Below are 25,394 nucleotides of genomic sequence, written 5' to 3' on the forward strand. Positions count from 1 at the left end.
CATGGTGCATGCGCTTTATACATAGTTACGCTTGCTTACACTGCATGGTGCGTGCTCCCTATTTGTGGTAATGTCTGCTTACACTGCATGCTGCACGCACTCTATATGTGGTAACCGAAGCTTGCACATCACCATGGACCTGCAAGAATCGGCAGCAAAGATGGAGGCTTCAATAGTGCATGCTGCAGTGACAGGATCCTACAGAGTGCTAAAAAAAACCCAGTGTGTAAGCTCACACGTACCAAAGAAAATTGAGTTCCTCTTCAAACTACTAATGTCAAACTATAGCTAAAATATAAGTTTTTGGTGAATTGATCCTGTAAAACCACTTGGACAGAACACATAACTTTTTGTGCATGTGTAAAAGAGACCATCCTTACAATTGTGAGGGAGCAGCAGTTAGATATTTGGACACTAGAGGGCGACTGAGGGATGACCCAGGCCTGGGTGTGGAAGGTGAGGAAGGTCGCCTGGTGCTGCCTGCAGGCTGTGTGGGGAGAAGAATGGCTGCTGCAATATATTGTATGTAAAGTAGGTTTGGACACAATTTGTTTTCTAATTTCTTATTGTTTCTTAAAGTGAACAAAAGAAACAATTCCTATTTACTTCTATGATTGTCAGTATGAAAAGGCTCCTTGTGGTGCTTGTGTGACAGGGAACTCTCTGAGGTGATTTGCCCCTCCTTTGTTGTGAGGTGATATTTGCTCCATTAGTATTGTCATAAACTTAAATAATGGAGGGGAAATGGCTTTCACACTTCACTTCCTTTGTCCTTTACCATTAGCAAACAATTTCCCATTTACCTCAAACCTGAATGAAATCAGACATTATAGTATTGCAATATATAACTGCTTCTCAGGGCTGATAGTTGGGTTTCGGTGGTCGTCGTCACAGAAGCGGCGTTTCCTTATCCAGGGGCGGGAACCTCATTATGTTGGACTGTTCATGGACTGACATGTTCAGTCATGTTCCCTTAACTGCATTTGCAGTGAGGTTACGGCACGCTTCCTGGATGCAACACTCCGCTTTCCAGCCGTGTGGTTGTTTTTCCACTAAAAGAAGAAATGCGACGCCAACACAAAGCCAGCGTATGCAAATAGGTTGACCTTGCTAACCATGCGGTTTTCAAACGCAGTTGTGAAAAAACCCTAAACGTATCACATATGGCATCCCAGCTGGCATCTGCTTCCTCTGGCCTCACGTCCCCAACGTTCACACGCTGGGAACACAGATCCGTGTAACCTTATGATGCCCAGCTGGCATTGCCAGGGGAAGAAGATGCCGGGCACTGCTGGAGGACACCAAGGGCACCGCTTACCAGGTAAGCTGCTTAAACTCCCTGGCAATTCCACCCTGAGTGTGGCTCGGGGTTACCGCTTTTCATAGGGGAGGAGAATTTGTGTGAGACGCAGAGGTGACCCCATCACCAGTTGAGGGTAAATATATAAAAAAAAAAAATTTTGCTTTCATCTTTACTACAACTAGAAATGTGGAAAACTATAAAGTGTATTTATAAAACGGTGAATCTGACATTCATTACCATTCCCTGGTGGAGAATCGTCCAAGTCCATGTGTTTCAGTGGCAGTTATTGATTCTCTGCTAGGGAATGTTCCAGTGAATGTCAGATTCACTGCTTTTTAAATAGACCCTTATAGGGAGCACCCATATTTTGTTATATGGTTTTAGTTTATTTACTTTATTGTTTGATTTGCTGGCTTTTGATAAACATTCTCTTTTTAGCTCCCTGTATGATAAAATTTTCTAGGATCCATTTGGATCTCTGGAAAGAAAGAACCCCTGTCCTAGAGGTATATTTTCTCTAAAAAACACGCAATACTGATAATGTGGTCTTTTTATGGTGATATCTTATATGGAAATCATTTCATGCAGAATCCCAGGGTGGTCTGCTACTGAAACCTCTTCCATAGACTGCTGGTAAATGCTTCCAGACATCCAGCAGTTTAAAATTGTCACCTGGGAGTAATTAACTATTAATTATGTGCTTGACAAAATCCCATCTGAATTTAAAGCTACATACAATAGATATTGTTGCTCAGGGCAAACAACCCTAATTGTCTCAGAAAAAAATCAAGCATGTGTACAGCAGTCCCCTGATGTCATCCATCAATCTGTCTGGGCGAATCAATGAATGAGAGAGTGGAGACAACTGCAGTACTTTCCTATGGAGAGGAGCACAGCCGGGTGCCACTGATTTGTCCTCCTTCCTTCATAGAACTAAACAGAGCTGGTCATTCATTCACCTGTCACTGGAAATGATTCGGAATGATATCAGTCGTTAGAAAGGATCGTAAAAGATGCATGAACGAGCACTTTACATACAGCAAGCAGGATGGTGGAGAATGAGCTGCACCCCACCACGCTTTCTCCCCTTCAGTTGCATTGCATTCGTTCATGGATCGCTGTTCAAGGGTCCGCCAGTACAGATCCATGAAGGACGTCTGGGGATCACTGTGCACGTCAGATTCTCACCCGAGAGGAGCGTTCGTATCAAGAGATCTCACCTGTTTACACAGCCTAGCCTTGTGCTCTTTAGGATTTCATAGCAGGTAGGGTACACACAAGCAAACATTTTGCTTGTGATTGACTTCTGTTTCTATAAAAAGATCAAATCTTAAGGAAATTGAAGTTAAAATGGAATTGTGATCAAGCAATACCGGGTGATTTTTCACTCATTGATCTTGTGACGTGATTGGACATGCTGGTGAGAAGGTGGTCAGATCGGAAGGGTGGAATGTTGCATACGGTGCAATATTTAGAAGCATCTAATTGATTTCAAGTAAGAAAATTGATTAGATCATGTGGACAAGTCTAAAATTAGCAACAGATTTGCCTGAATGTTAATCAGCCTTACACACCTGGTTTTAGGTTTGGCATTTGTTGCTAGCCCACCCCTGGGAAGGACAACAATGTGGTTGAATTGCTGTCATTTGTTCGTTTTCTACTTGACAGCAGAGAGGTGGGGACTGAACTCTTCATGAATAGTTTTGTAACCAGATTGATGAGCATCAGTAATAACTTTCCAGAGGTCCTAGAAATCTTTGTTGGAACCATTACAAACTTCTACATATATGAATTATTAAAATCAGATTTGGCGAGTGAAGCACAGATTTCTGTTCCTTAAATCGAATAACTCCTTCAACATTTTAATAGTTGCTTATATAGTGTGTGGTATTAAAAGGGGGGAAGTATCTGTGGTTCACATGATACACAATGGCAGAACATAAAAATAAATATCCATATCTGTTAATAAAATCCAATTTTCTTAGCAAGTTCTGCCTTCCTTGGCAAAGTCTATCTCCAGTATACCTCCCTTTAGTGTTGAAACCCCTTCTTCCAGCAAACCCCCTCTTTCTGTTTATATTACCAGACCCTTAGCCCCCAACAGAGTAAGGGAAGGCCTTCTAAGTTGTAAGATATGGCATACATCAGGATATATCAGAGAATGGTTGTACTGCAGAGCCACGGGTAATGTGTATCTAGTGGTGGTTGCAGCCATAAATTGGCATCCTATAGATAGTGCCCTGCTGTGTACAGGTCCTAAGGTAAAGCTTCCTCTCCAGTGAGAACATTGAGCAGAGCAGTATTAAGTTTACTATTATCTCAAACCAAATCTTGTGAGATTAGCAGTTCAAGGCAGCAGTGCCTTAGGTCAGTGGTAGCCAACCAGTGGCCCGTGAAAACATTTTGGTGGTCCACAGAAAAATTTGGACGTTTTTTGCAATTTTTATTAACAAAAAAAAAAACACATATAATATTGTAATAAATTCTTATCTTCTGAATGACAAATTTTGCCTTTTTTATTGCACTAAATGCACAAACTGTTCTATAGACGGAAAAACAAGGGAGGCGTCGCGTGACGTTAGTGTAGTGTTGTATAAAGTGATCGTTGCCGATCCGTACAATAGTAATACTTCACTTAAGCGTGAGCTGATCAATGAATCAGAGTCCTCGTCAGGCACCATTAGGAAAATCGTTATTTTACAAATGTATTTACCTTATGCATAAAATCATAATAATGGTGTGCTGGATATAAAATTGTGAATTTAGTGGTCTGTGAGGCCTGAAAGGTCGGTGACCACTGTCTTAGGTAATATCACATTGTAGATATACAGCTATGAGGCTATAGACACAGGAGAACACTTCTATTTTTAGTGGAATTAGGGCAAAAGGTAGATTTTCAGAATGCTTCTTTGGCACAAATAACATTTGTACATGTTCCCCATATCATAGCAACTTTTCAAGTCCACTTTGGTTTATTTTATTTGGATTCTAGTTGTCTACTTTTGCAATTGGTGTAAAACTAGATAACTGAATCTGATTCTGGTCTGGTAACTGGTCTGGTCCAGGTAACTGGTTAGGTCATATTTGTGAAGAAATATTGACAATTTAAAAAGGATTCATAAATCTTTTAACAACACTGTTTTGGTGATCAATAGATGTTGATCATTTACCAGCTGGTGGTCAATATGTTTGGTTTTCAGTAGCTTCACTGTGACTTGTGTAATGGGTGTTAGAAAAATCCTGGTCTTAGTCATGGTAAGTTTATTGTGAACATGAAGTCACATTTCTCTACACTTCTCATTTCTGTTCCTATTAAAATAATGACTCCTTCTGCCACCTAGTGGCCAATCTCAAAATTGCATAGCTTTCACAAATAGGAAATGCAAATATTAAAAACTAATTTAGAGAATACTTTTTAAAAAGAGCCCTTAGTGTGCCCATGGGCGTCCATGCATGCTTCATAAGTACATATAAATGTGTCCTAATGCAGAAATGTACAAAAAACTAGGGTGTTGATCTACACCCAGTTATGAGGGGTTGCCTTTTTTCAACATACTTGTTTTAGCCAATGCCACGTTCACATGTACACTTCTTTCATACCTGTTTGATGTATATGAAAAAGGAAACGCTGGCCACGGTTCCACGAAACTGCACAGTTACTCAATGTAAAGCTATATAGAACCTATCAACAGGAATGATAAAAACACGTAACTTTTCCCATATTCTGACTTTTTTACAAATGACTCGTTTGCCTATTTTTTTTTTACTTTATATTTTAAGTGTAAGACATTTTAAAATGTTGAATAAACATAAAAAATGTCTGTTAGACTCCTGGATGGAATCCATTAGAAAGGAATGAATGACACTGTATTTCTTCTGCTTCCTCAATGTATATATTTAGAGAACTGAACACGGCTTTTGTCACTCTTTTGTTTAAATATCTACTTGCTTTTGGCTCCAGACATATTCCATAAGTGTATTATTTCATACACATGTATATAACATATGGGGTGGCTGTATTTCACATCAGGAAAGATAGAAACGTAGAGAAAACTGTCCTAGAAAATACAGACTATGGAATAGATTTTGACTTGTTAACATAAATATAACCAGGCTGTTCATCTGTGCTGAACTTTCATACCTTTGAATTTTTGTAGATTTTTTAAGTAATGTGAAAAGAAAATACATATTTTTTTTGTCTCTTTTCCAAAAAGTATTACATTTTTGGCCAGAAAAATTATGTCAAAGGAAATAAGTTTTGAATTATAGGAGTAACAATGCCAAAACAAACACAAACAAAGAGTAAGCCATGAAAACATGCATACGGTACTGTTGTATCATGGTCGATTACCTGGTTTGTATTTTTTGTGCCAGAAACATATCCGACGCTAGCCAGGTGCTTCCCGGATATAATTATCTATGTTATACAAGCCGTCAAAAGAAAAAAATAAATGCCAATATATTATTTATTTTGTATTTGATAATATTACTTATAGAATCCATAATTTTTGTTGGTTATACTGGGGACACTCATAGACATGAGATGGCAGTTGTCTTTTTCCATTGGGACTGGGTGACGATTTGTTCTCTCGGATTGTCACCAAACGCTGCCAGGGGATTTCTGTCTGTAAGAACAAGTAAAGCTGGGATACCCAGTTCATCCCCAGGAATGTATGCTAGGCTGTACAAGTTCATCTCAGCATCTTTTCAAAAGAAGATAACAAAAAGGAAGGTAAGTATTTTTCATTGCCATCACCTGCCCATTTCTACAATAAAGCCCTGCCTGCTCACAAGTTCAAAGCGGAATTATAGTTCTGCTTTAGGGAGCTTAGAGATATAAGGAAATAATTTAAAGTGCGATAAATACAGAACAGTGAAGTGCCAGTTCTTTTTCACACAATTGCTGCCATCATATTATTTATTCATTCATATACATAAAACACCGTAGCTCCACCACCCAGAAACGTTCAACTGAGTAATTTCGGCATACAGTAAATAATAATTACTTAATGTCTTTCTATTTAGGTAACTTTGTTTTAAGACTGCAGTAACCGGAGACATGCTCAGATTGTTATTTTTATGAACATTAAGACAGGATCTGTTATAGTCATAGCCAAAAAAAGAAACATGGACGAATATGAATAAACACCCTTTTTTGTCTTTACATTCTAACTTATAACACTGAACTTTCTATATTTTGTAATATAGAGTGTCTTTTGGCATTTAAATTGTATGGTTGAACATCTGGATATTTCTCTTTAGGTTTTAAAAAGAAAGTCATTGTATTTTAACAATGAAATATTTATTGAAAACAGAACTGCAGACAAACAGCCAAATTCACAATTTCTACACTTATATGTGACCTGTTGTAGCTGCCAAAAGATTTAAATTTATGTCCGGACAGTTTTATTATCTGGGCTCTCTAGCCAGACTGTATAGCCAAATCCATGTCTTAAAATGTTCCCTTTTTCATTTAAAGAGACATTGTCACCTACCAAAAAGTGACAGTACCTACTTACAGCCCCCTATCACTGATCTTTACACCCTCACTTCCTGTCCACTTTAGTATGACCCCCATTTGCAGTGCTGGATAGGTGTAATAGGTGTAGAGCTTACCTGGGTGAATGACTTTATTATTTCCTATGTGACAATTGGTTGATTGGTCACACAAATCCAAGTACGGTCACTTGGGGACAGTCACATATTTCCCTGTGCTGAAAACTACTTCCATTATAGAAATAGAGCAAGGGCTCTGACTGAGCAGGGGCATAAGAAATGTAAGACATTATTAAGAGTCTAAATGGTCAGAAATGACCCTGTTCAAGCACATTGATGGCAGAAATTGAATTTTTTAGAAAAGTTCTTGTATAGGGCCATACCACACCATCAATGTTGCCTGCCACTGGCGACAACTCTCTAGCAGCAGAACTACTCAGATACAGTTATCATTTCCTTACAGGAATTAAAACAGTTCCTGGCCAAAACACTGCAGTGATCACTGCAGATCACTGCAAGTGAGAACTTGTTGATCTGGAAAGCAAGTGAGCAATGCCATAAAAGAAGGTTAATAAAGTATCGGTGAAAGAAAAATTTGTTTCCCTTATGTTATCCCTTTTCTTGAGAGCTGTACCTTGTTCTGTTGTGCACTCCATTTTCAGATTCTGTTCTTTGTGACATAGACCTCATTTTTTTAATGTCTGTTAAGGCAATAATGATTGGGTTTCCCTATTTATTAAGAAATTAAAAGCACAACTGGTAAATAGAAAGTTTAGTGCCATTTAGTTCCTCTTTAACAACAGTTTACAGAGCTGCAAATGGTTGTTGAGTTTTTGGGCCTGATTTAATAAAGCTCTCCAATGCTGGAGTGAATACACTTCTATCAGTGATGCTGGGTGATCCAGCAAACCTGGAATGGATTTTCTAAAAGTAATTATCAAATGTTTTCAATCCTGGACCAAATCCGTTACAGGTTTGCTTGATCACCCAGCTTCACTGATGAAAGTGTATTCACTCCAGCCTTGGAGAGCTTTAATTTTCACTGCGCATGCGTGAGGTTTGCATTTTTTCCCCCATTGAAGGAAAGATCCCCTTCTGCGCATGCCTGTTAGGGGTGTCTTCTTGAGAAGCCAGTGTGTCTGGGCTTTGGTGTTTGGGTAGATGCAAGGAATCACTGGCCCTGCAGACCTGGAAGGAGAACATTCTAGGTGCTTAACACACATGTTTATTAATAATAATAATAATAATAATAATAATATTATTAATAATAATAAACAGGATTTATATAGCACCAACAAATTTCGCAGCGCTGTGCGTTTAGATTTTCCTTTCATCATGCAGTGTTAGGGCGGCAGCAGAACCTAATGTCACTTTATAACATTAATGTTACTGTGTCTGTCTAAGCAGTCTGTATCAATTCTGCAAGGCTAGATTCAGATTTTTCTGTGTGGTAAAACATTGTATGCCAGTGTATTTTCCTGTTTTACAAATGTTTTTGTATATTATAGCCTCTTCTTTACATATATACATTACAAAGAACCTATACCATTGAGCTACGTACACACAAGCAATAATTGTCGTTAGAAAACGAATGATTAACGACCGAATATTCACAATTATTTTGAACGATCATATTGTGCACAATTCTGTACATGGTAAAACAATACGATCGTTCAAATATAATAACGTACACACACTAGATATGATCGTTTGAACAATGCAGGAAGTGACATGTACTAGAGAAAGTGTACCGCAGAACAATCCACAGTCAATAGATAGCGAAGGACTTTCGCCCAATCAGATCCGCCGGGACGTGTTGTCGTTGTGCTCTTTTTTGTTAACGATTATCGGCCGATCTGTCGTTAATCGTTTGTTTCCTATGATAATTATTGCAGGTGTGTACGTAGCCTTAGTTTAAAATGTTATAAAGTCATTGTCACTGGTATTAATGTCTATGAGATGTGACTCGCTGTGTATTTAGACATTAGAGGAAGGATGTTTGACATCATTTTAAAGAGTTAAATGACTGATACATTCAGTTTAAGGCATGGCGCAGTAGTGGCTTTTAGTATTTGTTCATTTATTGTTAAAAAAAACTTCCTGAATTCTGAGAAACAATTAAGATAAAAGATAACCTAATGATGGCTAAGAATTGTATTCAAGAGAAAGCTTAGTTAATGTTGTGAGACTAAGCTGGGCTTGTGTATGAGCCTTGTGTTCCCTAAACCCCCCCACCTCCTAAATCCAGAGTGATGGTGTTCCTGGGAGGGGCATGTGTAGCTCAGAAAACTGCAGCAGGGATCCCGCCTCTTCTCTGCACATCTGTATTCTACAAGAGAAGACAATACCAGAGGAGAGGGATACCCCAGCATTACAAGAGAGAGAAGGAAGCAAGAGAGCAGCAGTGCCACATCAGGGAGGAACCCCCTTCTCCACAGCTGTGGGTTGATTTCCATTTAAATGTTATGTCTTAGCTTTGCATAGACTAATATCAGTCTCTTATTCTGGTATCAGTGCTCTCTTTGTGCCTCCCTCTGTCTGCTCTTTTGCTTCTGTTTTGTCAGTGTGCCTGTCTGACCCCTTAATTCAGTCTCCTGTGATGAGGACTTCCTTTTTCTGCTAGATTTCTTACCATCCTTCTTGTTTTGTGTTTGTGAGGACCTGTCTTCATGCTGTGGTACTCAATCCCTTAGCTTTTTACTTTTTACAAACTGTTTTAGTTGCAATCTTGCTTCTATTTTAGGTTACCTTTTTCAAGCGGGGCACCCATTCTTTATTACCTGACCGTCAGCCAAAACCTGTAGTCATGCAGCAATCACAGCCATGGTAGGAAGAATATGTTTATTTACATTTATTTTCTCACTTAATGGATAATTCATGTGCTGTCGCTTGGATTAATTAATTTGTCAAAACTTTCTTCTTTGCATTGAGAGATTAGGGAATCAGCCTTGTTTGTCAAGAAGCTATAGAGGAAAATCTAAATTAATTTGGAATATTATATTCTATTAAAATTTAAAATTGGCTTTCTTTAGCAATAATCCCTCAATATAAGTATTTCTATAATCTGAAAAGTTTTGCAGGAGATTATTATACCTGTGTTTTGTTTGGAAGCATTGCATTTTTTCACCTTTTCCAAGCAGAAAAGGCTGTACATTATTATGCAATATTGTGTAGCTGCGTTTATGTGCGGTCGGAAAAAAATATCTATATAAGAGACTAGCTCAGTATGTTGGCATGATCTTGTTTATGCTGGGATGTGTTCATGCTGAATTATCAGCCTCTATAATATTGCAATTTTATGGGGTTTGTAATAAAAAATTTCTTTGGGATAGCATATGTATTTTAGGAAAAAAGAACATATATGAAGTATGCAGAAATTTAAAAAAATCTAATTTTAGGATCATCTGATGGCATTTCAACACATCTCAATCTATCTCTCGTGCATATATTATATGCAATTCAGTTTTTAAAGATTCACCTTTGTCATCCCTTAGCCTCCTCAGTCTGATTGCAAATGGCTAACTGAGTTTATCCTGGAAGTCATTTAGTATGGTTGCTGATATACATAGTGATTTTGTGTTTAAAATGCATTGTGATTTCTGTTTAAACCTAAATGACTGCACACATATACCATTACCTGGAATTATGTAGGTTTGAGGTTAGCTTAGCTCCTGTATACCCATATATCTTTACCATTGCCATTGTAATTAATGACATTCTTTCAGTGCTCTGCCAACTCCAAGGTTCTCATCCATTATGGTAAATTATCTTGCTGGCCTTGTTAATGGGGGAGATTTCCTCTGGACATCAATTAAGATAGGAGCTTTGGAATCAAGCATGGTAACCATTCTAGTCTTGTGTTAGGTAATTCTACTTATTAGTAATTTTAGGATATGAAAGCATGAGAAAACAATTTGTCAGTACTGATATTTAGGTATAATTTAAAACACATCAGTTTGCTAATTTTTATTCAAAATGTGCAAAGGAATTTGACTCCATTCAGAGTTCCTGTGCGTGGTAAACTATGCTAACTTATTCAATCTTTTGTTTAACTGAGATTCTTCATATCAAGCTAGTGGTAAAGGCTTGTGGTTGGTGTTGTCTTAAATAAGTCTAGTGTGAACTATAACTCTTTTCCCCTGAGAAGTAGTTGAATTACCTCATGTCTTTGGGTTTTTTCCTGCGGCTGCTGGTAATTGGAGAGGGCTCTGAAGAAACTGCACATGCTCAGCAAATCTGAGTATACTTGGGAACGTAACATTTCCTGAAAATATTTTGGCCAAGAGTTTACACTTTCCTGAACCGATGTCCAAGACTGTTTTAGCTTTGCGAGTTTGTATATTTCATTTTTAGAGCAAGTTATTAAAGATATAGGAGCAGTCCTTGAGTGAAGTAGTTTAAGTGAAAGTAAGTTCTGAAATGTGTCACGTTACATTCCAGTACTTTTCTATGGGTAGGAAGTGATGCAAATTATATTCTATTTAGATATGTTTATACCAGTAATCTATAACCATAAAAAGAAAAGTGGAACTATGTCCTATTGTTTTTAGCTGTCATTGTTAGTACACACATAAACCTTTAAATCAAAAAGGGTCTAAATTTTTTGGTTAAGACAGATGAAAAGTTTTGTTTCACTCAAATAATTACTACTACTGTTTCTCAACTGGATGTATGATTTCTCCAGAGGTTACTAGAGGTTCCTGGAGCAATGAGCAGTTTGTGCCTCCCAGGTTAATTTAATTGAAACCAAAAATGTTGTTGGCTATCCGCAATGTAAAAGGCATTCTTCCTACTGAGCACCGTGCTAATGTATTGTGAGCTGTGGATATAATAATTGTAGCAGGGGTTCCAGGAAGACCTGAAAGTTATTTCAAGGGTTCCCCTATGTTAAAAATGTTGAGGAAGGCTATTATTAGTCAGAAATTGTGTCTATAAATGACATACTTCCTAACTGTCCCTGTGTCACAGTCTAAACAAGAATCAAATCCAGTTACTATATGTTGCAAAATCCTCATAAAGGAAACAAGTAACTTAATTTATCTACGCTGACTGCTTATATGCTCCCCCTCCCAGACGTTGCAGCTCATGGTGGGAGGGTTCAGGAACAGTGCCAGCAGTACAAAGAACTAGATGCAGTCAGCGGCTGACTGACAGGCTACAAGTTTGTAAATCATTAATGAAAATGCTGATCACCATGCATCTTGCAACATTTTTCCCCACTGTAGTGCAAACATACACAGTCTATATAAGAGTGGCAACCATGCTTTGAGTTTAGAAACAGTACAGTAGCATTTTTACATTAATACAGGAAGCTGCCTTAGGTGGATGTCACATATGGTTTAACAAGGATTTGTAGAACTTTGCAAAGGATCCACAAGAAAGTGCAGATGTGTCCATTATTAAGTGCTGTGGACTTCAAGTTTGTTTTTTTTTAGAACAACTGGAAATGTAAATAGTAGAAGATTGGTAGATCCTTTGAATAAACTTTTAGCAGAAATTGTATAAAAACTCAGCAGTGTAATTTAAACAATTATTCAATGTATCTTAATAAATTATATTGGGATACTGCCATTTGACCAGGCTATAGCGGGCATTGCAGTGCAAAAGATTTGTACGGCTTTTCCAGCATTACTGCTTCCAGCTAGCACTCAACACAAGCTTAAAGGAAAAATCATGATGCAAGACAACTTTAATTGTAGTTAACACAGCTTTTGAGAAAAAGCTGAACATTAATTATTTCTCCATCATCTACTGGAGGCTTTAATATTTATATATATTTATATTTAAATGTACTATTTTAAAAAGTTTTCAATATCTTAGAACATCCTTTCTGTGGGATGATGGCTGCTAAAGATTATATATTATTGTAGAAATCCTAAAAGGCTTATGATAAGGGGGAAAAGAGCTGACAGTTTATATGGGGAAGCTGGTTGGAAAAAAATAGATTTCTTGCTGTAGGCAATGTGATCATTTTCCTGTTAGGCATTTCTTTATCCACAAAGTCCTCTTGGGAATAGTTACCACACCCTTTAGGCAGAAGAACTTGAGTGGCTGAATTTGAAAAAGCAAAAATTGTACAGGGAAGTTTCATATCTATGTCCTTATTTGTGAGCACTGCGTTTGCTCTTTCCTATTGCTCCTTGTAAACATTAGCAATGCATGGGTTTTTATCAGGGATAAGTTCATTTCCCTTGTGGTTGAATTTGATAGACTTATATCTTTTTTCAACCTAACTATGTAACTATGCTATAATTAGCATGCAGTGCTAATTAAACATCTTTTCTAGACAAGTGGATCATCAGGTGGGGTTTTATAAATGTATACTATCTGACTTTTGAGTCCCCATTATTTTACACCTGTCAGGGTTTATATTTCATATACTGTACAACCTGTATGCCCTGCACACATTTATCACATTATCATTTTCTAATAATACCAAGAAACATTTGTTATGCAGCATTTTGCTGTCTTTGTATGTACGACTTTATATGGATCGTGGCTATGATGCAAAAGGATTGGCCAACTGGTCCTTTCAGATTAAATAATGAAGGGCTGACAAAGTATTGTTAACCAAGAAAAACCTCAAAAACAAAGCATTTTTGCCCACCAACCACCAACTTTTTTAAAAGACAGGTCTAGCCTTATTGTTTCAGTGACAATGGTGCCATCAAATTTTTAAAAAAAATCTGCAACAGGGAAACAAACTTAAATAACATTTTTTTACAATTTATTTTACCCTCACTCTGTCCTTTGTAGCTAATTGGTTGCATTTAACAGGCCCTTGGGGTGCTAATCCTTTAACTGATACAAGTGATGGGGTGCAATTTCCCCTACTGACACCAACAATGGAGCATTAATATTTTGACTGACACAAACAATAGGGAATAATTCCTCCCCTGACACCAACACTAGGGCACAATTCCTCCAAATATTAATATTTTTTTTTTTAAATATATTTTTTATTTAAGGCAAGACAATAGAAAACAAATAAAGTAAAAAAGAAAACAGTGCAAATAAGACATACCATACAATCAAGTGCAGAGTACAAAAAAAAGAGAAACAAAGTGTAATGGGCCCCAAAATGACCCTAACATAAATACCATTACTGCAGTCATGAAATACATCCCAAAATATTGTCTGTGCACCTTAATTTTTTAATTTTATAAAAGTGACCAAATATACATAGAAAAATTAGAAAAATAACCACATAACCAGGGGAAAAAACCAAGTCCCAAAAAAGCTAAGGTACACCCTTGAATAATCGGTGGACTGTTCCCTCTACCTTCCCAGAAATCGCTTTACAAAAGAAAATATTTAAGAGAAAATAGGATTTTTAGATTCCTTCCCCCCACAGATAAACATGCGCCCTTACATCAAACAAATCTCTAACTAGTTGCTCTCAAAGCCCACCAAAGCCCAAGTCATACCAGATCATATGGCGAAAAGTTTCTATAATATCCTGCACCAATTATTAATATCAATGATGGAAATCAAATGCTAGAGCATAATTTCCCCATTAACAGGCTAGCTGGAAAGGAGAGCTTCATTTTAAAAAATACTCTCCCAGGTGCATATGGAGGCGGGGTTGTATTTCACACGTTCCCTTTAAAGCGCAACTAAACACGCTGTACTCAACTTTCCTTGTTTTATCACAGGGGCCCGCAATCTTCATCTTCTTTTACTCAATACAATCTTCAGCCATCTTGATTAGTTTAGCTTTGATAATGTAATTCCTGTGCAGGCAAGCGCAAGGGAAGCTAGGATTTCCGGGTAATCTGCCATGCTCAGTTTACCTCTTTTTGACAGTTCCATAGAGCGATCAGACAGGTAGAAGGGGTTTTTGAAGAAGGGACATTGCTTTCCCTTTTTGCAATTAGGACTGCCTGATCAAAACTTTTTTAAAAGTGGATCTTTAGTTCAACTTTAAGCTCAACATCGTGTTAACTTTTACAACTGCAATCAACAGACACTGCTATACTGTTGTCTGTCTCTCTACTGACTCTTAAACTAAAGACTCCTGAACCAAGGTTTTTCTAGCAATAGAAATTACCAGAAAACAGAACCATTCTTTCACATTTTAAAATTTGCATGAAATACAAGTGCCCGTATCCAGGCACTTTTTGTTTTGGACAGAATGGGGAAATTAACTTCTACTTCCGACCCTAGTGACTTCCCCTCAGATGCTGACACATTTGTTGTCACTGGTATAGGTGAGTGAGGGAAAATCTCCTTAATTAGGACCCTACATGTCAATACAGAATTATTTTTTTATTTTTTTTTCTTCTAAATAATGTATCTCTAGTCTTTGCATTATGCTATATTAGTTGTCAGATCAAGTCACAAGATAGAATATTTTTATAAACCTAATGCAAAATCTTGCATGAAAACTGTACACTATATTCACTGCTTGTGTATCATGTATATTGTGTGCAAATAAATCCATGCAGGTGCAAAGATTGCAAAATATAAACATGAGGTTTAACACAACATTGGCTAGATATGAGGCACCAGATTAAGCTAAATTCCTTACTGCTCATCTATATTTGCCTGATTTTTAATCTGTTTAATATCATGTAAAAACAGACACGTATTTTAGAAGGTATAAACATTTACACAGTAAGGAGCCTCTACTGTGCCTGTAAGTATACAGCATTATATTTCTAGAGCCTTGCTTGCACCACAGATACTCCAAGCAAAACATCTAAATTACAATGTTACTATTTTATCAGCTCTAAAATACTTTTCTCTTTAAAACTGCTGTAATATTTCAATATGTTGCAAGCAGGATTATAAATTTACTTTTTAATTTTTTTTTCTGCTTAATTACCAAAGGAGAATGAATGGCAAACTCAGATTCATAGAAACCTAAAGATGTATTTACTTATTTTTTTTTTAATATTTGCCTCTGTACTCGAGTTCTAGAATTTAAAAGGCCTGATTTATTAAAGCTCTTCAAGGCTGGAGAGGATAAAATTGTATCAGTGAAGCTGGTTGATCCAGCAAAATTGGAATGGATCTGGTTCAAGATTGAAACCATTTGCTAACAAACAGCAAATGATTTTTAAGAAATCCATTCCAGGTTTGCTGGATAACCCAGCTTCACTGTGGAAAGTGTATCTTCTCCAGCCTTGTAGAGCTTTAATAAATCAGGCCGAAAGTCTTTAAAATGTCACAAGTATGTCCAAATATAAGGGAATGCCCAAGTCAAGAATCCAAATTGTGTGGCTCAGTTAGTCATCTGCCTTTCCAGCAAAATGTGAAATTTATACAGTGTTTTCAAAATGCTACCACTCAAAGGAAGGAAGCCTTTCAATTTGTTAGAAGCATGAAGTGTGTAAATAGGATTAAGTCGGAAGTGGTTAACAAATAGAACTTTGAAAATAAAAATAAAAAAATAGAAATTTGAAAAAAAGCTTGTTCTTGTTTATAGGCTGACACAAGTTTTGTCAGATTGTTGCTAATTAAAAGAAACTACGTAGCGCTAATGCAGGCAACAGCATGGTTTCATTACAAGTTAGGCAAAGATTTGAGTACATTTGCAGATGGTTTTCATTCATAAAAACTAGGAAACATTCACTAAAATGCCTGTTTACTGAATAATACAATTCATTGTGTGTGTAACCAGTGTATGATCGTGTTAGTGAGATATTATTGGTACTGCAATACTGTCTCAGTTCAATGGGTGTAAGTTGTACATGAGTAATCTGTTGGTAGGTATCTTTATCTATCTTCCTCTTACAAATTATTTGCATTTTATGGTCCTTTAAAATGGTACGCAAGAACAACATATATATGTTGTGTTGTAATAAATGTTTTTGTATTGCGATGCAATGTGCAACACTAAAGAAGATCAACACTCCCTCTTGTGGCTGGTGACAAATATGTTTTTCCAGGGATTCATAACACCAACTATTTTTAAAGTTTAGGTTCACATGGGAGTCAAAGAAATTTAAATTGCTTATATCATCAGTCCGTCTCAGATGTATTTGAAGAGAATACAATATTATTCCATGTTGCTGGCGTGTTAAATATTGCTATTGCAATGGCAAAAAATAATGCAAATTTCCTGTGAATTTTCAGTGTGTATTGGACTGTTGTCTAGTGATGTAAAGAATAGTATTGGCTTAGCAAAGCTCTTGAAAAGCTTTCTAAGTACAAAGCAATCTCATGTTTAGGCCCATGTGAAGAAGGCTTCAATAACCACCATATTGTGCATATTCCAAATTAAAAAAATAATAGTTTCAAAATAGAGATGTAAAATAAATATGAACAGATATATGTTATACCTACCTAATGGAAAACCTAATGTTACTGTACATTAGTAATTTTTTGTTTCATTCCTAATATTATCGTCATATTATTTGTGTATATGGATACTAAATATGTCACGGTTAAATGTAAAAAAAAAAAAAAAATTATTCTGGTTTGTAGGATAAATTAATTATTATTGTAATCATTACACTAATAAAAACAGAACAAGTACTGTAACTGTATGAAATGACTTTGTAATAATTTCTAATGTTCCGTTGCATAGAGGATATCAGATTAAGAATGGGGGATTTTTTTGTATTACACACTTCTGTACAGTTGGGAAGTTGTGGAAGGGTTCTCTTCAGCAGGATGGTCCAGTGAACAGACAAGTGAAGACAAATGAAGTAGTGTCACTTTGTTAAGAATACAGTATAGCAAATGTGCATTACAAGAGCGGAGATACAGAATGAAAAATATTAGAATGTGTTTATATGTCATATGTGTATTGTACCTCTTTTTTAGCACTGTTATCTGTTCAGGCCAAAAAAAGTTCATCAAATAATTTAGTTGGAGCTAGGGTAGAACCCATGTTCTCCTGTGACAGGGACAGCATCAGATACTCCCAATACCCAGAAATATCAAGTTTTTTACCTAGCTCCATTGGGTGAACGGGGCATCACTGATGGGGAGTTTAGGAAAGTCAATGTCTACAAAGTACAACTTCTTTTAGGTTACCAAATAGTGTGCTAAGTTATGTTATTAACACAAAAAATAACTTCTATGGGTCATTCATCCTTTGCACAAGACTATTGATGTCTCAGTTTTTATTTTTTAATAGTGAAAGTTTTAGATCTTCAGAAAAAATGGATTGTCCTATGGAATGCGTACTTTTTTGTTTCTGGTGTGTAAATAAATATATAATATTGATCATATAGTGCCAATGGCATGAACACCTCTGCACTAGTGTCATCCCTAATAAGGCTGAATGATATATGTTGATGCTGTTGATGAAGTCTCAAACCTTTCTGTATCCGCTTGATGAGATGGTCAGAGTGTACTTCATATTTCCTTCCAGTAGATGGTGCTGTGCAGCAGCTGTCCGAGGCAGTAAGTCCCAAACTGACAACATGCTTATGACATACGTGAAAATTAGGAACAGAAAGCATTAAAACTTTACAGTTTTACAATTTATCCAACTTTACATCCATGTCTGATACCCAGTATTGTTTTCCTAAAATTATTGTTAGTAACTTATTATATATATCAAATAAAGGATACAAAACAAAATGTTGGTGCTAAACAAGACCTTGCCTGGTAATGCCATGTGTATGTAGCAGGGTCCCAACAATAGATATCATGTTGTTACAGTTATATTTAATCTGGCATAAACAGAACTAATTAGTGATGCGGTTATGGTGTTTCTGTTCATCACTGCAGTCTAAGCTTTAGTTCATCACTGGTTTAGCTGCAATGTAAGTAGCATCTGGGTATTAAACATCTATGTATGCCAAAAATAGTGGGCAAGAAAAAACAGATGCTGCTCACTTCAAACAAACAGAGTTTAGAATTCTTACGTGAATGGAAGTTTTCCTTCCTTCTTAAATCACATTCATGAATAAGGAGGACATACCCAAAGCCATAAGGAGGTTTTGTACAAAGAAGGTAAAAATATATTTCTGGTATTTGCTTAACATTTCTTTCTATAGTTAAGCTAGAGGGGAGTTGTATGACTGATGGTAGCAGATGTGTATGACGAGAAAACAGTTGCTGTACTAGTGTTGGTATAGCATTGTGAATTGTAATTATTAAATTTACACTCCCAAGGCTAGCAGTCTTAAGGAAGAATGGCATCTCATGTGTCCATGTCACTCAGGGTCCATCTTTGTATGCTTCTTTTAGCAGATCACATAATTTATGTCCATGTAATACCCTCTACTTATAGACAGCCACATTCATTCAAATTTAGTTATGATAAAAAATAAACAATTTTTGTAAAAAAAATATTGTGCAGATAAGGCTTGTTTCATATGCATTCTTTCTTAATTTACATAACCCTCACTTGTATTTCATGCAAATTTTGCTATTAAAATGTGAAAGAATGGTTCTGTTTCCTAGGAATTTCTATTGTTTAAGCTACAAAAACTTTGGTTCAAGAGTCAATAGAGAGACAGACAATAGTATGGCAATGTCTGTTGGTTGGAAAAATTAGTTTTCTGGATCTTCAATGTTGAATTATAGGAAAATAGTAATCCATGTATAGTAGCTCTTTTAATCATTAAGAAAGTGGAAAATAAAATGTAAAGACTGGATGTTATGTATTAATAATGTGTGAGTCTAAAAGAAGTAAAGTTTAAACTACCCAAAAAATATGCAGTATCTTTATTGTTCCAGTCATGTAGAATAGTGTTATGAAGTGTACAGTTGTGTGTTTGGTATTTTCATTGTTTCACATGTTCAACCACAATGTTTAAAATTAAAACTTAAATATTATTACTATTTTGTTATTTTTAAATAATTTAGATGTCCTAAAGTAGATATAAACTGAAAAAAAAAAAAAAGAAAAAACACCACCAACTTTACCTTTACAGATCTGTCAATTCATCTGGAGGTTTCCTGGATCAGGTCCTGGGGTGAAGGAAGCATGTGACGTGGTCCTTGGCCTTTTTCCCTCTTTCTTTGTATGTCACCTAATCTCACACTGGACAGGCACGAGGTCGGGTGGCATAGATGGGGTGAAAAAGAGTGTTGATCTCACTGCATATGTGTGAGATCTGGATTTTTTACCCCAAAATAAAGAAAAGGCTCCTTCTGCACAGACCCGAGATCAGCATGCACAGAAGCAGCAGCCAGAGCCTCCTAGGATGTGTGATGTATGTATCCCAGGAGGCTCTGCGTTCCCATTCACCGCTGTGGCGCTCAAGACAGAAAGGTGTGGGGCTTTACCCCTTTTTTTTTTATTTTAACTCCCTCCTCCAAAAAAGAAGATAATTTTTACCTTATATAAAGGGGTTGTCTACCCTTTTATGTAAGGTAAGAATTTTAGTTTAAGTCCTAAAAAGTAGTCCTAAATGATCTTAAAAAGTAGATTTACCTAAAAATAGTAACTTTTTTGCTTTAGAATTTATTCCTCATTTAATGAACATTTACTAATATTGGAGGGATAGGAATATTCCAATTTGCATTATTGAAAGTGCTGCCTGAATCAGCTATAGAATTATCTACAAAGCCAAAATTGATCAGTTTGGAATTAAACTTCTTAGCTCATTTGCCATTTTAAAATGGTGCTAGGTTTCAACAGGTGCAGGGGATAAGATCTATGTTGGGACACGTAATCAGTGTTAAGTTGTAATATTTTTGGAGATATGCAGTAATAGTAAAAAGGATATTCCGCTTAGGGATTTGTCGTATTTTAACGTTAATATCCTTAATCGATGGTTTCGTTAATTGCATAGATTACTCAGTCTATATAGGATTTGTGTGTACAAACCACGTAATGTGAGTTTGCTACTGCTAAATAGTTTAACCTCCTAGCCGTTAAGCCCGACCTTCGTACGGGCAAAAAAAATCGGCTAGGATGGTTAACCCCGAGTTTTTTCCCATCCCCACTTACCTGGTCCCCCTGCGCTCATCCAGCGTTGTGTTCGTGTTCCAGCGTCGTCCTCCGTCGATCGTCGTCCGGCGATCTCCCTCTCCAGCGTCGGGTGGCCGGCGGAACACAAGATGCCGGCCGGCTTCTTACCTGGTCCCGCTGATCGTCCACGTCCTTCTTGTTCCAGCGCTGGATGATCTCTGAACCGAGAAGCCGTCTGGCGAAGGAAAAAAAAAAACGGACGGCTCCTCCCTGCCTGCGTGATGACGTCGGCGCGTGTGCGGGAAATTCAAATTGAAACTCATACATTTTTTATATTCATATTATCTACTAGAACCCCTGTTCGGACATATTTCTGTAAGTTACAGGTCTACAATTTAAAAAAAAAAAAACATAAAAAACAGTGGATCACTTTTGGTACAGAAATCTAGACCTCAGTGTAACGCTCAGGTGGTTAAAGGGAGCTGTATTACTTAGAAAACAAAACAATGTTGTCCTGTTTTTGGTGTGTGATGAAATTAGGTATGTGGATTAATAAAACTGATTTATCCTATTGCATTGAGATAGAAATATGTAGGAAATCTGGTGGTGATTTCCTTTGGTTCTATCTCATAATATTAAGGTGCCCCTGATAATAAGAGAATGCTTTATTTATTTGATTTTGTGGACAAGTAGCTTGCAGTAGGCGAGTTAAGCTGATATTAGCATTGTTTAGTTAATTAGTGCATTCCTAATTAGTTTTATTAGGTTAATGCCATGCAAATTATTTCAATACACCAAAATGACAGATAATTTCCTGGGGATTCAAAGTAAGCCTGCTTAATTATAGGATAGATTCTGTTAAGACCAAATAATTGGCTCTAAGAAGCTGAGAAAGCAAATAAAATTCCCACGTTCCAATATCTGTTTCAGTTGCCACACGGATCAGCGTATTAAATAGGTAGTCACCAGACTATGGCCCAAATACTGCAAGACACATGAGGCCAATAAGCATATTGGTGCATTTTATCTGAATAAATCATTCAGGTTTACCTTTCTATAGACAGTTACTTAAACTTACGTGCTTGCCCATGTTGCAATTTGCTTTCATGTTGCAAAAAAACATTCAGTGAGTTACACAGCCTGATCTTTTACATAAGTACCAAACCAATAGGTTCACTTTGATTCACCCCCATCATTCCAAAATTGCTAATTTTTTCATATATACTCAATTTTTCTTTTTTTTTAAATATGTTTTATTAAATGTATTATCAATATCAATATTAACAATATCAACAATGTATAGATCAAGGTTACAATATCAAATTAAAACAAAATAAACAAATATTCAAATGAACATATATATAGGAAACAAACAAGTACACATGTATTTAAATAGACATGTGTGAAATATGGAAAAGGAAAAAATAGTCATTAAACTATACTAACAATTGCAACAATTTCCATAATAAATATCGTCTACAACCACCAGAGGATCATTAAAACTCATTTTAATGGATAAGGAATTAAAAAATTATGGACACCCAATTGTTGTAATAGACAGGCAGAGTTGCTGTGTGGGGAAATTCTCGGTATGGTTAAATTTTTTTCATGGTCACATTTTGTTAGCCCAGCCCAAGTGAGAGACTAAGTTTCAATAAAGCTGATGGGTTGCAGTCTCTGATATTGCTGCACACCATGCTTCATCTACAATGAACATTTTAGGCCAGTCTCCACTTCCCATCTACAGCTAGCAGGATCATCCTCTCCTGGCCCCAGCCAGTCACTCTGCCCAAACCAGATGTAGCCGAAGGCAGTGGGGAGAGATGAGTCCACGCAGGTGCATGTGGTAGTTTAGAGGAGAGTGAGGCTGTTTACCAGGCATTGAAAAGAAAAATATTGAAAAGCCCCAAATTGTTTTTTTCATGGACCATCTATAGATGTGCAAATGGTTGGCAGCACTGCAAAACTTAACTGCACATAAGCACCCCTTTTTCCATCCAGTGTAAATAAACCCTTAGGCCAGGGGTCACCTTTCATGGCCAATGGGCAGGAGCAAACTAGACCGGACTCTGAGTCCCGCCCTAATGGCTCCGCTCACCACCAGGGAACGCCACCTTAAGTGAGATTTCCCTTCAGGGAGCCTTCCCTATTGTGCCTTAGACTGCGCAACCAATTATTGCATAACAGTGCATCCAAAAAAAAAAAAAATACAGTTGGTAAATATTTTTGTACAGCAACCTTCTTTTTATGGAAAACAAAAAATAATTACTTCTGCTAAATCACCTATAATCCTTTGCTGAAACTCTTTGATGTCAAAAGATAAAATCTTCATGTCATGTATACTAGTTACAATAAAGAATATAGACTTATCCCTAAGAACATAAGACCAAGACCTTTGTGGAACATAACTCCTAAGGATAGAAGGAAAATCAGGTTCCCATGACATCATCAAAGGAAATATGTTCACTTTATATCTCATTTCACAGGCAGTTTAAAATCATCTCTAGCTATGAATAGATTATATTAAATTTTCCTAATCTCATTGCCCATGGAAGAAGAATTTTAAACATGTTTTAGAGGTACACATTCTCAATAAATAGATCATTTCAAGAAAAGTCTTTACCAAACCAAAATGGATTGTGTAATTTAGCTTGTAAAATACAACCTAAACAAAATTGGGATTTAGATGGGTATTTTGTTTTACATTGTTTAATGGCAAAGCAAGAGGAACTTTAGATTTAAAGTCAAGAGAACAGTCATTTATTCCCTGAAATATCATAATAGAGAAGGTCGTTCTCAATTCTGATGATTACAAAAATGAGGCCATGAGGTAGTTCAATGATGACTCCTTATAAATCATTCTTGACAAATATCCCACACGAGTATTCCAATGTCACCTCTTAGATTTAATTGTATATAGTGATCATTTAGTTGTTATCTATAGAGAGGCATCTAACTAGAGGTGATCGCTTGACGAAGTGAAGTGGATTGTTGGGAGTGAAAGAAGAGAAGTTTTATTGTAAGATTTTGTAAATAAACGTGAAAAGCAGAAGTATGTGCCTATAATACACAATACAAAGATATGATAAAAAAATGATAGAATATATGCTAAGAGTTTAATAATAATACTCAATGTTGTTTTTGGAATTTCTTGTTCAGAATGCAGTACGTAGGTTGCAGGGGTAGACCCCTTTATTTATGATATTTTATGATTCTTTACTTTAGAATTAATACCTTGATTCAAATGTGTATATATAAATATGATTTTTATTACTTAGAAGAGATCACTGTTGCTGGAAATGATCTTTTGTCCTCGTTTCCAGTGACAGATAAACAAACAAGCACTGTACACACAGCACTGCTCTGTTCTCTGAAGGGGAAACGAGGAAGGACAAGTAAGTGGCACCCTGCTCTGTTCTCCTTCATAGTGATCCTTCCTCAATCCACCATGACATGACAGATTGAGGAAAGACATTAGGGGACCTCTGAACATATACCAGATTTTTGCCTGAGACAAATCATCTGACGTGTGTAACTATGGAAGCCCTTCCCTAATGTTATGGAAAAAAGTAAGGGGGGTGACTATAGTCCTCTCATGAGGGTACAACACTGCTTCATCATAGGTAAAGTAGGGTGAGTGAGCTTTGTCACACAACAGGAAGTGTGTTGCTGGTAGGATCACCAGGTGAAAATAAAAAGAAACTGTAAAAACAATGCAGTCAATATATTCACAGACTGTTATTCTGCAGGATATTGCATTGTTCTAGGCAGAGGTAGGAAACTCAGGCCTTTAGGCCAGATTCAGCCCAGCCAGTATTCCAGCCGGCCTAACCCCCCCCCCCAGTTATTTATTGTTGGATCCGGCCTAATTGAATTGTCACGTTATTGCGAGTTCCTGCGATATCATCGAGTTCCTGCACAGTAACCCCAATTACTATGCCTAAAGAGCAGAAGCAATGCGCAGCTACTAGTCTCCAGAAGGTTGACCTCGAACGTCGTGTCTTCAACCCCGAATGGACTGACAAATTATTTTTTGTCCAGCGCGGCAACAAAGCCCTGTGTTTAGTGTGCAACGACACCAACAGCACTTTGAAGCGGTCGAATCTCAAGGGGCATTTTCATGCCAAGCACATGTACAGAGACTACACTACGGATGAGCGGAAGACTGAGGCTGCTCGCTTGCAGTCACGGTTGGAAAAAAACTTTCTTTGGGCACCTTGTTTCTTCTGGCCTAGTGTGTCTTCTTGACCTTCTGAAATGGCCTAGTAGTCCAAAAAGTTTGCCGACCCCTGTTCTATGGTTTAGATGGGCTTTAGGGCCTGGACTAGCCAAAGAATAACATTGTAGAGAGTGCTATCAGTTATGTAACAAAAATAATGCCAAGGATTGCAGCCCTGCACATTCTGTGGTTTAAGGCGTTATTACTAAACCTTGTGACCTAAATTTTCTACCTGATATACCTTTTTATATTTGTTTTTGTTTTTTTTTATGGTCATGTGATAAATTGGTGCCAGTTCTGCTTTTTAAAAAAATCAGTATAGATTCAATCCAAGACTGATAAGAATTTTGATGGAATGTTTAGGTTTACCGTAGGTGGATCCTTACAGTGGCATTAGGGAAGCAATGTAACTACTGAGGTGAATTGAATTTTTACAATCCCAACTTTGTGAAGAACCAAATATTTTAATTTTGTACAAGTCATATACAAGGATACAGAGCAAACCCAGAAGGCAGTAGCCAAACTCAGATTTCTCAAGCTCATAGATATGATTT

At 36.8% G+C, this 25,394-nt stretch overlaps 1 protein-coding gene across 6 annotated transcripts in view; it reads left to right on the forward strand.

Annotated features, from left to right (window-relative positions):
• The first annotated feature begins 503 nt into the window (after positions 1-503).
• PALD1 (phosphatase domain containing paladin 1) overlaps positions 504-25,394 on the forward strand; it is a 140,948-nt gene continuing 116,057 nt past the window's right edge. Inside the window, exons 1-2 of one of the 6 annotated variants that reach the window (XM_072423744.1) lie at positions 978-1,321; positions 9,543-9,625. In XM_072423744.1, coding sequence (XP_072279845.1) covers positions 9,606-9,625 — 20 coding nt within the window. In that variant the 5' untranslated portion in view covers positions 978-1,321; positions 9,543-9,605. Of the gene's footprint in view, positions 532-977; positions 1,322-9,110; positions 9,240-9,542; positions 9,626-25,394 lie in introns of those variants that run through there. The other 5 variants (XM_072423743.1, XM_072423748.1, XM_072423747.1 and 2 more) reach the window with 5 other exon arrangements.

The sequence above is a fragment of the Pyxicephalus adspersus genome, chromosome 10, assembly GCF_032062135.1.
Source record: "Pyxicephalus adspersus chromosome 10, UCB_Pads_2.0, whole genome shotgun sequence".
In the NCBI taxonomy this organism is placed as follows: Eukaryota; Metazoa; Chordata; class Amphibia; order Anura; family Pyxicephalidae; genus Pyxicephalus; species Pyxicephalus adspersus.